This window comes from Annulohypoxylon maeteangense (assembly GCF_022496945.1).
Source record: "Annulohypoxylon maeteangense strain CBS 123835 unplaced genomic scaffold GGS22scaffold_6, whole genome shotgun sequence".
NCBI lineage: Eukaryota > Fungi > Ascomycota > Sordariomycetes > Xylariales > Hypoxylaceae > Annulohypoxylon > Annulohypoxylon maeteangense.
Genome location: NW_025953253.1, coordinates 129596 through 144020, shown reverse-complemented (window position 1 = coordinate 144020; position 14425 = coordinate 129596). Strand labels below are relative to the sequence as shown.

The window sequence follows — 14425 nt, the reverse complement described above, 5'->3', positions numbered from 1 at the left end:
ATACAGTTTGTAATCTTTATGTACCGTGCTTTTGTACTGTATTGCTCTAACAAAATACCGAGGGTGGCTTGGTGGCTTGCCAATATTAGGTACCAAGTGCATAATGCTTCACGTGCACAGACTGTTTTCCAGGTACGTACTAGGTAGGTACATACAAATGTACATAGTAGTTCGATAACCAATTATCATAGGTACTTTCTCCTCCTGCCTTCTTGATATATAATTGAGTATCCTAACTTTCACATGGATGTACCCAATCAGGTTGAATTTCAATTTAACCTTGAGACTATCGAGTGCCTACATACTACGTAGGTGCCTAAGTAAGTACATATATTAACCTTCAGTACTTAATTAGTAGAACTAAAACTTCTTAGATGTAGCCTTAGAGAAGTTTATGAAATTCAAATTTATTGTCCCGAGGGGATACCTAACCTGGAGTTTGTAACAAAAAAATAGTCAAATAGGAACTTTTTCCGGCGACTCAATACTTTTAACCTCTTCCCTCAGTACTTAGTATACTGCATATGCTATAAACTATTGGATTTTATTTTCTTCGTAGTTTGAACCGTCGCGACTTTAAAAAGACGCCATATTCTAAGTGATTTAAATATATCACATTCACTAAAAGTCCTCTTTTGTTACCACTGACCTTACAATACAATTGTTTACTGACCTCTGATCAATACTCAAAACGCGAGAATCGAACCACACCAATAAATTTCAACTTGCGCTGTTCGTCCCCACTTCCAACTGCTATGGATGTATAAAGACTAAGTTATCCATAACAGTGCTAAATCATCGCCTACTTCGATAAAAATTAGCATGGAGGAATCCCAAGAGCCGCGACCCCGTGGCCAGAAGCGCCATCGGGATAACGAGGATGACGACCAAGATCTTTCCATCACAAAACGGCTACTGCGCTATACTGGGGAAATAGTAAAACGCGCTGTGCCTGCATACATTCGTTATCCTACAACGCACCACCAAGTACGCAAACATGATACTCGGCCATTCGTTTACTCAGGCGCAGGTTTCCCGCAGTTCAGTAGGCTTCCTCCGGAATTGCGTTTCCAGATCTGGCGTGAGACCTGGGAGCATCGGGATGTGAACTTGACACGGGGAGTTGGAGTTTTCCGTCTAGGTGAACCCTATGATGACCGACGAGAAATCGACCTTTATTGTTATCATTTAGCCCACATTCGTGCCAATCAGCAACATTGGGACATTCAAGAGCATGAGAGCCATGACTGCCGCTATCTACGGCTACCCACCAAATTCGTAGTAACTACACGCTCGACAACCCGGCCCCCCTTATCTCTATGGGTAAATAGAGAATCTCGTCGCGAGACATTGAGGCACTTCGAACTTGCTCTTATGTTGCCAGATCGTTGCCCGACTCACACTGTGCCATGCAAACACCCTGGCAGCCGTACATTTGTGTTCTTCAACTTCGATATCGATAGATTGGTGTTCCCCCTTCACCACCCGCTGCAGACTGCATTCACACAGCTTGATCTCAGCCGCCTGAGACGAATTTCTATCCCGGAATTGGCTCCCGCTCTCCCAAAGTTTGCTCGTCATAATTCGCTACTTGAGCGGCCGGCCCCGCACATACTCCCGGAAGTCGATGGCGAAGATGAAGCGGTTTGCTACGGCGAGTTCAAGTACGTTTGGCGACTACTACGCCAATGGTTCCCGTCGTTGCGTGAGATACACCTCGACAAGTTCACTGATTGTGAGCGCTACGGACATAGCAAAGAGAACCCCGTTTCCGAGCATCGCCGGAAATATGGTGGGTATTTCAACCATGGCCTTCATGCGATCCACCGCTGCCACTCCTGCTATAAGATTCACAATTCAATTTTGAGAAGCTTTCCTAAACTCGGTTTGGGGTTGGGTTATGATATGGACTGTATTTTTGAGGGCCATGACATCGTCGAGCCCGTGTTCGAGAAACAGACATTAATAATCGGCCAAGTAAAGAGTGGACAAGGCAAGAAAGATGAGAACGTGACTGTTACATTCTGGGCTATCCATGACGCCAGTGATCACAGTAGCGTTTTCGACCTGGAAAAGCGAGGCACAGATTGGGCCCAAGTGAGAAGACAGGTTGTCGCGAAGACTCTCGAGCATGCATTAGGACCGCCGTCAAAGCACGAGGTCATGACCTATTATATCAATCGGGATGCTATGCTTCATTCTCATTGGGATAACGACGATTAAATTTCATTTGGAGACCTGAGAGGCGAAGAAGGTGGAGTTTATTGGCGTAATGGAATTGAAGACAGCCTCAGCGTTTAGGTGGATAGGTCACTTAGGTATATATATGCAAATTGAGTGGGTCATAATGCCATTGTTGCTTAGGTATATGGCGATAAACCTATACATGCTAATGAATATATACCTAGTAGGTAGTGACTTAGGGAAGTTTCTTAGTGATGATTATCTCTCTCCCTCTTCACGGCCTTCCCTTCACATAGAGAGAAACGGTACTTATCTTGGATGGTACCTAGATAATTGAAAATTATTGTATATATTTCCCGGTTTTCCACATCAACATTTATACCTACTAGGTAGGTACCTATACTCCAGAACATATATGTAAACATCTGAGGGTTGTTAGTGTCAATAGTCATATTAACTATCTAGTTGCGTTTATGTAGGTACGCAGGCCACACATCCTTTAACTATAACTAGTATATTCATCAATGGCCTCCTTTGAAGAACCTGACTGATAGACTCAAATTTGCCGTGATGTTATTGTACGTACCTCCAAGTACCTAGACATTTCGTCTAAGGGATCTATTGAGTTCAATATCTCTTAACGGCATCTAGAATTCTAACAGCAACTCAAAGCTTAATCGTAACAATTACACTCAGCCTATTGTATCTACATGTATACCTACCTAATACGTACCTAGGTAGGTACTTTGATGTTCAGTAGTCTACAATCTGTGGATACTTCCAAGTTGTAGATGCCTTAGATACATATGTAGGTACTCATAAAAAGGGTAACGTCAAGGAAGGCACCTGGCGCCCCGGGGGATAGCTTCGATCTAGGATCAGTAACTATCAGCAGCACGTCAAAAAACTATTTAATAAAGCTTTCTCTCAATTCTCTATCTCACCTTTTCTCTCATCACCACAGGCCATCATCAATCCAACCTTTCCTTAACCACGTCACATCAAAGTACTGAGTCTCAGCCAACCTGCGCTGTGTCGTATAAAAAAACCCATCTAGTAAGTAATCCATGATATTTTCCCCCTTCTACTATAACATTTTTGGTATCATACACTACACTATCGCGTCGAGTTGAAGCTTCGTTTGAATATTAGCATCCGCTGAATTTTCACCACACATCCATTTCCCTTCATCTTCCTTTTTAACATTGGATCCCATTGCCCCAGCTACCTCTTCATAACTATTTCCTAATACTTGGGTATGTCAAATTATTACTCAATATCAAGCCTTAATGTCCCCGTCCCTACCTCTACATCAGATTGTCTCTGGCATGTCTCCTCCTATCTTGGATTGGAACTGCCATATCATCTATTATCAATGGCTATTGTCTATTGTCATCCTTTCTATTTCGTATAATATGCGTCTATGTTTCCACTAAACAGAGTCAAGCGGCTTGTGGGGTACTGGATAGACGAGTATTAGTCGCGATAAGAAGCAGTACCGACTCATATTTTCCCTATCGCGTAAATCAATCACAATTGGTGTTTATAGAGCCATGGGTGACCTCGGATGATGAAAGCTTCAAGAAAAGGACTTGGTCACTCACTTCTTGTCACTTTTTCTTTACTTTCTATATCATACAAAATCTCTCTCCTTCAGTTCATCACGTGCTGACCTCTAACCTCTAATAGAATTACAGAGTACACATCTCTTCAGCACCATAACCAGTTCAAGAGATTGCCCACTACAATGTTCAGCTCATCGGCGTATGGCCACCACCAGGGCCATCAGCCTACGCCGCTTGATCCTAAGGCTCGTGAGTTCGCTCCAGTCGGCGGGCAAGCATGTGACCCCGTTCAGGATGCCACGTTCATCACGCGCACTATTCCAGACATTCCACCCGGAAGCCACGTTATCGGACTCTGTACCGTGCCCCTCGAGCGAGCAGGTATGGATAATCTTGGTTGGCATATTGTAGACTTCTTGGCGTTTAAATACCTTCTTCACGATGAGGTAAATCCTGGATCACAAGATTGGCTGGCTCATTGCGATATTGTCGGCATAGTCAACAACAATCCCGATCTCTACGTTCACGGCAAGGAGCGCCGAATTGTCCTTGGAGCCGAAGGAACTGGCTACCAAGGAACATATTATTCTCACGGCGCCGATTTGAAGGTCCAGACAGATCGCCAGAAGCTAATGGCGGATTTCCTCATTGCTTGTTCCGTCAAGGCGCATTTATCTAAGCAGTCAGGTACTCCTCTGATTATTATAGTCTGTGGCCCGAGTACCATTGAGCAGGACGTCTTCTTCGGCGAGACCAATCCAGTCCATCATTTGAAGAGTCAATCCATATGCCATGCGATTGGTGGAGATGTCGAGGCCATTATGGTAACACCCTCCATGTTCTCTGCTGGGTGGCAGGTAAATCCATCCTTCACCCAATCTCCGTGTCAGGTGCGCGCCGATCGCAACGAATTCCTCGCAAGGCAATTCGGCGGCGTTTTTACAAGGTCCCATATGAGACACTTCGTAGGGTTAGCCTGTCCTTTACTCGGCGGTGATGGTATGAATATGAAAGAGGTAAAACAGAAGTTTTCCAATCCTTTCATACTTTCTGATGAGCAGAGAGAGTTTCTTGCAGATTTAAAGGTGGCCATCCACCGTTCTCTTACTGGCCGATTGTCTGCTGAGAACGGCAATCATTCCTTTAACTTTGAGACCGAACATGACGATTGGGAGAAACTAATTGGTCCTCGCAAGTACCTTTCACTAGAGGATTATCGCAAGAAGTGGAAGAAGCTCGAAGTAAGCACTCGAATCGTAGATTGCGAGCGCTTCAAATTCTTCGGGGATGCGTTTGGCGGTAACAAGAACTCGCAGATTGTTCACCTGAAACACCTCACCAAGGAGGCATTCGAGGCTTGGCCTGCATATTGGGACTTGCCGGCTAGCAATGAAGCTAAGACAGTACTTAAGAAACTCCTCGATGATAAGGATGTTGATGAGAACTTTTGCCATGAGATCTTCACCGTTGCTGAACATCGCGCTACGTTAACCGTCCTCGGAGATATCACCATTCGCTCCCTGGATATTCCACAACCGACTGAAGATCGAAGCAGAGATTGGAACGAGAAGATCGACTTTCAAGTTGTTGCTGCACCATATAACGAGATCATATGCTGGATCCCTGATGTTTTTGTGCCTCCTGGAGTTAACCCGGATCCTCTTCGGGCCATTCAGAAGTACTTCGACTACCCGGTCTTCTATTTAGCCCTAGCCGTCGTACGCTACCAAAATCTCATTGGTGGGAGCGTGGGTCCGATTACAGAACGCATCCATGGCCGTATGTATAGGTACCGATGGTCTTTGTTGATACCAATTGCTAACATATTATTATTTAGTTCTCAAAGCTGCAAAATCTCGACAGATTGAACTACTCTGTAGCGTTCCTGAGGTTCAGCAGAAGTGCATAGTATGGCTCAAGGCCATAAACATGCCCATCCGTGGTCTGGAGGAGAGTTCTGCTGCCGTGAGTCAACTTGAGGCACCAACGCAAGCCGCAATCGAAAGTGACGAGACTTTGATCCATGATGCTCAACCCCAATCACTCGCAGAGCTACAAGGCACCCTAATACGTGATATGGTAGATGGACAGATGATCGCAGGCCTATCTACCGAGAAGAAGACTGAGGCGGAGATCGAGGATTACCTCGATAAGAACTCTGGTGCACGGGAAGCGGTAGATTTTTTACTTGAGAAGGATTGCAACGAATCAATGCAGTCTCTTATCGGGGGCCAAAGGAGACTATGCAAGTCATTGCAAAAAGCGCCCAATGATGATTATTTGTTGTCAATGAAACGAGACCTTGATTACGTTTCTCAAAAGATTCTCAACAAGCTCGAGAAGCGCGAGCGCGTCAATGCCCAGACGAACCTTCCACCCCAGCAGCAGGGACAACCGCCTGAGGAATGGGTAGCCCCTCATCTTCGACGCAAGGTCAGGAATGTGGCTGAGACGAACAAGGAGAACAACCCAGGCATGTCATCTTACCAGGGTAGTAGCTCGCACATGGAACCTGAAGGTGATCAATCAACGAGTAACCAGACGTCAGCTTTGGCTCCACGCAGCCCAGGAAAGAAGAACAGGCAGAGACTTGATGTAGAGACCCTTATGCGTCGTCACAATCGTAACCACGGAGGGGGGTGCTAACGGTGATGAAGGGGGTGGTGCTGGTGGAGTAGCCCCTTAGGTGTTCCATAAGGTCATGGCTTGGCTGGTCAAGTAACCTGAAGTACCCCTCTTGTTTGTGCGGGAAACGGGTCGTTGGCCTTCTAGGTTCGGTACGAATGGGCAATACCTACTAGGTATATACGCCAATGCAATTTTCTTTGGGCTTTGAGAAGACTTGTCATCTCTATCCGAATCAGCAACCGACAACTCTTTTGGCGGAGGATACGCGGGATGAACGATTGGCGATGACGGTGGTTTTCATGTGCTCATTCTGTAGTCACTGGGGTTTCTGGGAGTTCTTTGACTTTTCCGTATATAGGGTCATAATGAAATCAACGGATTCCTATTATATCGGTCGGTTATCGTGACTTGTAGAGAAATTAATTATTATAAAATCGGGTAGGGATGTAATTCTTACCTGTAACAATCCTCGTAACCACCTTATTCCGCTAACAGTGATAGCGGGCGATAGCAGCACTTACTTTAGGTATCCTTACAAGATGTTACCAAAGACAGCATTACTTACGAAGCCCCTTTATTACCATTACCGCTACTGCTCTTATTTTCATCTTTACTCTTACCCTCATCTCTTTCGCCAACTTCCGTACGATCAGAAGTAGGAGCCCGAGCACCTCTCTGGAAAACAAACAGAGCCTCATCCTTACCGGGAAAGCTCGGAAGCGCAACCTGCACAACCTTAACCCAGCCGTTCGAGGCCTGCTCTCTTTCCATATACTCATCCATACTCTCCCCCCTAAACCCCGTATACCCATTCCGGTTCTGCGTCCCCACAACCGCAAGCGTATCCCCAGAATACGCATCCAACATCGCGCGCGTAAACCCGCCTTCCGAACCGCCCGCTATCGATCCCCCGACAATGGGGTAGACCAGCAACAGCACCGGCTCGTCCGGATCCACCGCTACCCCCGTATTCCTCGCCTTCCGCCTCTTCAAAAACGCAGCGCCGTCGGAAATCACAGTGTCGTCGACCCAGTTCACCCGCCACTCGCTCTGCGCGCTATCAACCGCCACACAGTCCACCCCGTACGCGCGTAGCATGTACGTCCAGTACCCACCTCCGCTGCCTATATCGAAAACAGGCCTACCGGCCGCGACTACTCGGAGGATGGAAAGGGCTTCGTGCGAGGGACATGCGCACCCGAAGTGGTGCATTAGGATCGGGAGCACGGGGTGCGAGCGTAGACCTGCGAGCGTGGAGGCGGGGCAAGGGCCGCACCATTCGAGGGCTTTGATGCTCCAGATGAGGAATTGGAGGTATGGGTTCGTCGGTGGGGAGGGGGATTTTTTGCTTTGTTTTGGGATGGTGAGGGAGGGGAGCGAGGGGTGCAGGTACCGTTTTGAGAGGAGGTGGAGGGCGGTTGAGAGACGGAGGCTGGATTTTCGCGCGTTGGAGTGCAGGGTTTTGAGCGCGGAGGCGGTGGATGTGCTGGGGGAGAAGAGCGCGAGGTAGGCTTCGGTGTCCGGGCGCGGGGGTGGTGCGAGGGATGTTAGGGTTTGCTTTTGTGGTTGGGGGGTGGTGGTTGTGGCGTCGTTATCGTTAGGGGGCGGCGTCGGCGTGGGTGTGGGCGCGAAGTACCATGCGTGTAGCCCGTTTTGTCGGCCGAGCGATATGGCGTGCTGTACTTCCGGAAGCGTCACGCTGACGATCGCGTGGTAGGTGTATTTGTCGCGGTTCGGTGGTGGGAGCGAGAATGATGCGGCGATGGCGGACGCGAAGTCATCGTTGGCGAGGAGCGCTTCGACGCGCGCGTGTAGTGGGGCGTCTGCGATGTATGTCGTCGGGTTCCAGGACGGCGCGCCTTCGCAATACGTGAAAGGCTTCTTTTTAGGCGCCATCTAGTCGGTCCTCCTTTCAAACCTCGATTTTCGGTTCGATCGCAAGCGGGATGAGTACTCGGTGTTTTGAGAGGAAAAGTTGGATGTAGCTAGTCGACGGTGGATAATTGCTTAGGCGGGGTTGATCGTTCCCCGCATTCAGGGGTAGATGCCCCTAGCCCCCCTATTCGAAGAAGCGAACATAGCTAGTACCTATAAGGTAGGTATGCAAGTAACAGGTACGTATAGACGTAATGTGCGACGGCGATGACCTTGCATACGATGTTTTGTGAGCGATCTTGATAAATAGTGAGAATTTCATAGATCGGTCCATATTTATGCCTAAAGCTACCATTTCCAACAACGCTCTAACGGCGCACGATAGTCGTACCTGTGGCAAAGCTAAGATTAGGTACTCGACTCTTTCCGGAGAGACATTGTAACCGCTTGTCACTAGGTTACTGGACCGCCGGGTCGAAAGTGCCATGATATTGTACGGCATGCCAACATGCTCTCGAAAGTTCCAGTTCAACATTCGGGCTTTGTTTCATGGCAAACCGGTTCCTTGGGCTTGGATGCCTGTGTGGAATAGTGCAAGGGATAATCATGCGATAATGCAATTTAGTCGTTAATCTTCTTCATCGATTTCTCCAGTCAACCCTGGTATCACAAGTTAAAGCTTGTTCGCCTTGCGAAGGCATCGAGATAAACATTCTTAGCAATGAATTCTGAAGAATTTCACCTAAAAACAGTTTCTGCTTCAGCGTCGGTCCCGAGGTATTTAAAAGCTCATCTTGAAGGGAGTTTAGTAAGCCTATCAGCAACATGAGGAGAGCTGTTAGGGGAGCTAAATAATATAATAGCCGACAAAGTAGTTCTGGAAATACCTAACAGCCAGGGATTTAATTATAGTATAACATTAGGCGATTGGAATTACACTATGGCATTTTTAAGCGATTTAATAAAGGGTGCCCCTGGATACGCCGAAAACTGGCAGGGAGATGCATGTCTTTATAAATTGGAATGATTTAGGTATCGATTCCTTGCCCCATATTGAATCCAGGAACTTGCCGAGCTCGTCCACCCGTCATAATCATCTAGAAGGTATGAAAGAAGGCGAATTTGCGACTTAATCAACGACACTGATTAAGAATATTCTCAGCCTCGCATATTCCCCGTACACTTGGTAGCTCGGGGCGGTTGACGTTGTGAACGGGTGGGCCCGGCCGCCTAGAGATAGAATCAGACGAGATTCTCAATACGGTAACCCTTTAGGAGGTTATAGTATGGATGCCATCCATTTGGACTCTAGGAGTTTAGTATTCCGTGCGTAAGACGTTGCTTGGATGACAAATCTAGTCGGTATCTAACCATCTTTCTATCAAGGCACACATGACGTGACTACCTAGCAGGTACCTAGTATGACAGTGTACGGCGTAACCTTACTGAGCTAGGTTGAAGATATGTATCTGAGAATCGTCTTCCAATTATTTTTCGAGAGGAGAACGTTTGGGATGTTGTCATATCGGAGAAAATTCATGCAGTCGCCCTCTCCATCGTAGGTCCCATCTGCATACAAGTCAGTCCCTGGCGCCAAATTTAAGATATTTATCAACTCACCTCAGGCCTTACCTGTTTGCCGGGTTCTTCTCCGGTTCGTTTATTGTGTAGCAAACCTGTACCTGTCTACCACCCAGTACTTATCTTTTGTCATTGCCAGTAGCAGCCTTCAAAAATCGATTACGCCTAAAAACTAGATAAAAGTGCATTCCCTAAGTATATTAGATACTACAATAAATATACAATATACTATTATCTACCTAATAGTGTACTTAGTATGTTTGTATGTATCCTGTTATCTCCCGTCTTGTTGTTCTTCCATGACGGACCCATCTCATACAGATATGAAATTAGTATGACGCTGTAGAGGCGAACTGCACAAGATTCGATTGAAAACTGCAGTGCGGCCTTTGGGACAAAGGTGGGGGGTTGAGTTGTCTACCCATCCGAACCCCTGACCCCTGACCCCTGACCGACATCATATACAGCACCTAGTATACTACCTACCTAATAGTCAGGCCAAATAGGAAATAAAGAATACCATAGTACTATATTTTCGGTTTCGGATTAGCATTAGAATAATATGAATCATTCAAATGCCCGACTGTTCATTGTCAACTTCAGCGCCCGAGAGATCAACTCATTAACTACGAGATCCCCAACGTAAAAATAAACGTTGGACATTTTTCGGACTTCGTTCTTTGTTCAAAAGGCCCAAAAGTGTCCAAAGTTCCAAAGTCCCAAACTTCTTTGTTTATTTGTGGTTGCGTGAATTCAACTCGCGGATTGGCCCCTCCAGGCGAGCTGCGGTGTATCGGTGTTGCAATCCTCATTACGCGGGTACTTCAGTCATCCAAGACTCTCTGCCAGCGCTGGTGCTCATGCGGGCATCCGAGCTCGATGCTACCAGTCTCTTTAATAGCCACATCAAAAAAACTGTATTCCATCCAGTACTCGCTCAATCGCTCCGTGGAACAGATACCGTGGCGTAGAACTGAGGTAGGGCGAGTCCTGCCAATTTGAAAGGGAAAACCCATCCTGTCCCCCGTTTTTTTATCCTACAATGTTGAGTGATTCAACCCGACAACTCTAACGACCAGATGCATATATACGCATATCTACGCATGGCTGCTTGAATGTCTCAGATTCCTACTTATCACCTGACTCTTGACATATAACGACAAGCCATCATCGATTCTTTGATCTCCATTCGCTTCTTTGTTAGCCATGGCAGACTTCAGTCGGGGCTCGACCGTTGTCGTTTCCCCCAAGTTACAACAAAGCTATGCTCATCTTCCTACGAATATATCACATTACACATCTCTCCCATCTCTTCCATCCCTGCCAACCAGAACCCAAGAGCAGAAACTCCCTAGCTTACCGATCACTCTACCTCGACTCCGAATCGATAGCATCACAGGGGTAGCTCTCTTCAATAACACGGAAACTGCACCTCCGAGCCGAGCTGCGGAACGATCTTATGCCTCTGCGAACCATCCTTCGAAGCTCAATGGGTTTTCCGTGAAATTGAACTGGAATTTTCAATTAGCTGCTCCGCAAACCTGGGATGCTCAAAGGCCCCCGGTTCATCATCTGACGAGCAGGAATCCTAATGCAAATGTATATCCTGTATTTACATCACAGGCTTTTTCAATGGCAGGAGAAGGTGGAACTGGTCCATATGCGGCTCCGTCCTCATTCGAGCAATTAGGGGACGAAGCTGAGGCAGCCCATCAAGTCGGGTCCGGGGCCATCGTGGCAGATAACGTGTCAGTCACGGATGCCGGTTATGAATCAGACACAGCAGCAACGACTGCATCGACATCGGTGTCATCGAGTATTTGGGATTTTTCCTTCGAGAACGGAAGAAGATACCATAAATTTAGAGAAGGACGATACAACTTCCCGAATGACGATGACGAACAGGAACGTGAAGATATGAAACACGCCATGCTTAAAATGTTGTGCCAGCAACTTTACTTCGCGCCTATCGGAGACAACCCACACGAGATACTCGATCTTGGAACAGGCACCGGAGTATGGGCAATTGAGAGTAAGTCGCTCGTTTATATGACGATCATTGCTTTGTGTCTTAGTTTACTGACTCGGTTAGTGGGTGATACCTATCCCAGCGCAAACGTTCTTGGCTTAGACTTGAGTCCTATTCAACCACAGTGGGTACCGCCTAATGTCCGATTCATGGTAGACGACGTGGAAAGCCCTTGGCTTCATCCCAAGAACCATTTCGACTACATACATTCGCGACATATGATCATGGCTATTAAAGACTGGGATAAGCTGTTAAGAACATCCTACGAGTAAGTTGACCGAGACTAGCTCAAGGGGAATAATTGATGCTAAATATTACTCCAACATAGGCATTTAAAACCAGGCGGCTGGATAGAGCTGCAAGAAATTCATCATTTCCCCGCGAGCAGTAATGGTACCTTAGCGAGCGACCACCCGGTTGCCCAATACTGGCAATATGTGGACGAGGGGTTGATAAATCTAGGGGTTAGCTTCAGGACGTCGAACGAAGGCCGTATAGCGGCAGCGATGCGAGAATGCGGATATGTGAATGTAACGGAACGGGTCTTTCACATTCCTATCGGTACTTGGCCGAAAAACAAGACTCTGAAGAGTGTCGGGCTCTACTGGAAGACGATCTTGCTTGATGGCATACAAGCGATAGCGCTCGGACCAATGACCAGGGGACTACATTGGAGAAGAGAACAGGTGGAGGCCCTCCTAGTTTCGGTGAGGAAGGGATATCATGACAACTCGCTACTCCTGTACATGCCTCTCGTCTGCGTATATGGTCAGAAACCCGAATCGCAGTAAATATCCTAGCGAAAAGGAGGTCGGATCTCCCGAGAGGCGGTCCAGATCGGGAAAGAAGCTTATACTGGTTGGATACGAATGCGATCGGGACGGCAGAGCGAATACCTGCAGAGCAGAAACGAACCGTGGAAGTATTGAGGAGAACAAACAACTTGAACCGCTTGAACCACTAGCTTGACTAATTTTAGACACTTTCAGCCACCCTTGCTCGCAGGAGCCGTTATCATTGGAGAATTACTACTTTTTATAGCCGGAATAGGAAATATCTTTTTTTTCGATAATGCTTCTCCACTGTGACAGTGCTAACTCTTTTAGTTCCCAAGAAGATCTTCGGGTTCGCGAACTCATTCCCACCATGTTGATTTATGGAAAAAAGAAATATACGGAATCTTCTTATCACATGCGGCAAGAATCACAACTGGAATGGGATGATCATATATTTGCAGGGGTAACACCCGATGGCGTCGGAAACCTGTCAAACAGAGCTTCCTATCCCCTTTTCACTCCTCGCACAAGTACAGTACAGGCTAGCTATGTATGAAGGTATACATGAGAAACGAGACGTTTCCTCTCATAGATCTACGCATCTGCCTATGTATGTAGGTAGATATCTAAATATCTACCCTGTTACGTACCTAAGAATCGCGTCAAATCATATCATATCTCATTCCGATTAGGTTCTCACCTACCCTCATCGCTTAGATCTAAATATGCGAAAATATCGGTGAACCCGCGTGTTTGCTAGGTAATCTAGATTCTTGTGCGGGTGCAAGATATCCGCGTGCCCGGCATCTTTCAAAGCAATCAAGCTCGTGCCCGCACCCGCATATACTTAGTACCAGATGGAAGTGATTCGCCCTATGTAGGTACCCCAAGATTAGCGGATGGAATTCGCCTATCCGGGTTAAGAATCGCCGACGCCATCGCCGCCTCATACGCCTGGGCACTGTACACTACTAGTTCCCACCTCCCAAACGGGCGCCTTGCAGCAACGGCCGCTGTCACTGCAAAGCAAGTAGCCGTTGCTCTTAAGGAAAACGAGAGAAGACGCGATGATGATTCGCAATCAGATAATATAAAACAGAGAGTAGCAAACACTACTTACCGTTCCGTGTTGTCGTAGATAATCTGATTGATATGAGATGGGTCGAATTCGCGAATTCGAAGACCATCGTATAATTGTTCTTTTGCCGTGCCTAGGTAAAGTCCATCTCTCACCCTTATTCTCAAACCACATGTAAATGCGCATCTACAGTACCATGCTATCGCCCTGTCGTGCGACTGCCCTGAGATCAAGAACGTCGATTGGTGATTGGACGCGCCAAGGCCCTGCTTACGACTCTGGGATACCTAACTGTTATGGTGTTGATCCCCAAAGTTTCGCAACGTACCATCGTGGAAGAGGGACGACTGTCGGTGGCTGCATTAGAAAGGTGACAAATTCCCAACGGCTAAATTGTAACCATCAATTCGCAACGTCTAGCGTTCTTCGTATAGCGTTCACTCTCGCGATTTGCTGACACCGTTTTTAAATGAGGTCGACCCTAAGCACCATATTATTACTAGCAGGCTATAATTGAAGAGATTGAGAGCGTTCTTCCACTGATTCATCGCCATGATACATATATATACCTAGGTAGGTACCTATACAAATATTTGCTTTTCCTAGAAATGTAAGCCCCTATCACTTAAGGCACCTTCAGCGCCAACTGGGCATCAGTAAGCACTTACTACAAGCCTCATCGATAGTTGAGTCTCATATAAACGTCATG

General features: G+C 46.9%; 4 protein-coding genes across 4 annotated transcripts; 3 read left to right on the top strand and 1 right to left on the bottom strand.

The window, feature by feature from the left end:
• The first annotated feature begins 242 nt into the window (after positions 1-242).
• On the top strand, positions 243-2588 carry GGS22DRAFT_159420 (uncharacterized protein). Its single transcript, XM_047960787.1, has 3 exons — positions 243-320; positions 375-732; positions 789-2588. Exon 3 carries the CDS (start codon positions 823-825, stop codon positions 2221-2223), a length of 1401 nt encoding a protein of 466 aa, XP_047819783.1. The 5' UTR covers positions 243-320; positions 375-732; positions 789-822; the 3' UTR covers positions 2224-2588.
• Positions 2589-3931: 1343 nt separating this feature from the next.
• Positions 3932-6605, top strand: GGS22DRAFT_199394 (uncharacterized protein; the record flags this gene model as incomplete). Its single annotated transcript, XM_047966285.1, has 2 exons — positions 3932-5528; positions 5587-6605. The coding sequence occupies 2 exons, from the start codon at positions 3932-3934 to the stop codon at positions 6393-6395; spliced, it is 2406 nt and encodes an 801-aa protein (XP_047819782.1). The 3' UTR covers positions 6396-6605.
• On the bottom strand, positions 6606-8354 carry GGS22DRAFT_121835 (uncharacterized protein). Its single transcript, XM_047958247.1, has 2 exons — positions 6835-8354; positions 6606-6759 (listed from the first exon to the last, which is right to left on the bottom strand). Exon 1 carries the CDS (start codon positions 8271-8273, stop codon positions 6939-6941), a length of 1335 nt encoding a protein of 444 aa, XP_047819781.1. The 5' UTR covers positions 8274-8354; the 3' UTR covers positions 6606-6759; positions 6835-6938.
• Positions 8355-10709: 2355 nt separating this feature from the next.
• GGS22DRAFT_159416 (S-adenosyl-L-methionine-dependent methyltransferase) lies at positions 10710-12907 on the top strand. Its single transcript, XM_047960786.1, has 3 exons — positions 10710-11865; positions 11926-12130; positions 12191-12907. Exons 1-3 carry the CDS (start codon positions 11040-11042, stop codon positions 12651-12653), a joined length of 1494 nt encoding a protein of 497 aa, XP_047819780.1. The 5' UTR covers positions 10710-11039; the 3' UTR covers positions 12654-12907.
• Positions 12908-14425: the final 1518 nt, after the last annotated feature.

What these genes read in the sequence shown, in the direction of transcription:
- GGS22DRAFT_159416 (XM_047960786.1), top strand. Translation starts at nt 11,040, where the DNA reads ATGGCAGACTTCAGTCGGGGCTCGACCGTTGTCGTTTCCCCCAAGTTA. An exon ending in CGGAGTATGGGCAATTGAGA is followed by an intron (nt 11,866 to 11,925) that starts GTAAGTCGCTCG and finishes TGACTCGGTTAG; the next exon opens with TGGGTGATACCTATCCCAGC. An exon ending in CTGTTAAGAACATCCTACGA is followed by an intron (nt 12,131 to 12,190) that starts GTAAGTTGACCG and finishes ACTCCAACATAG; the next exon opens with GCATTTAAAACCAGGCGGCT.
- GGS22DRAFT_121835 (XM_047958247.1), bottom strand. Translation starts at nt 8,273, where the DNA reads ATGGCGCCTAAAAAGAAGCCTTTCACGTATTGCGAAGGCGCGCCGTCC.
- GGS22DRAFT_159420 (XM_047960787.1), top strand. Translation starts at nt 823, where the DNA reads ATGGAGGAATCCCAAGAGCCGCGACCCCGTGGCCAGAAGCGCCATCGG.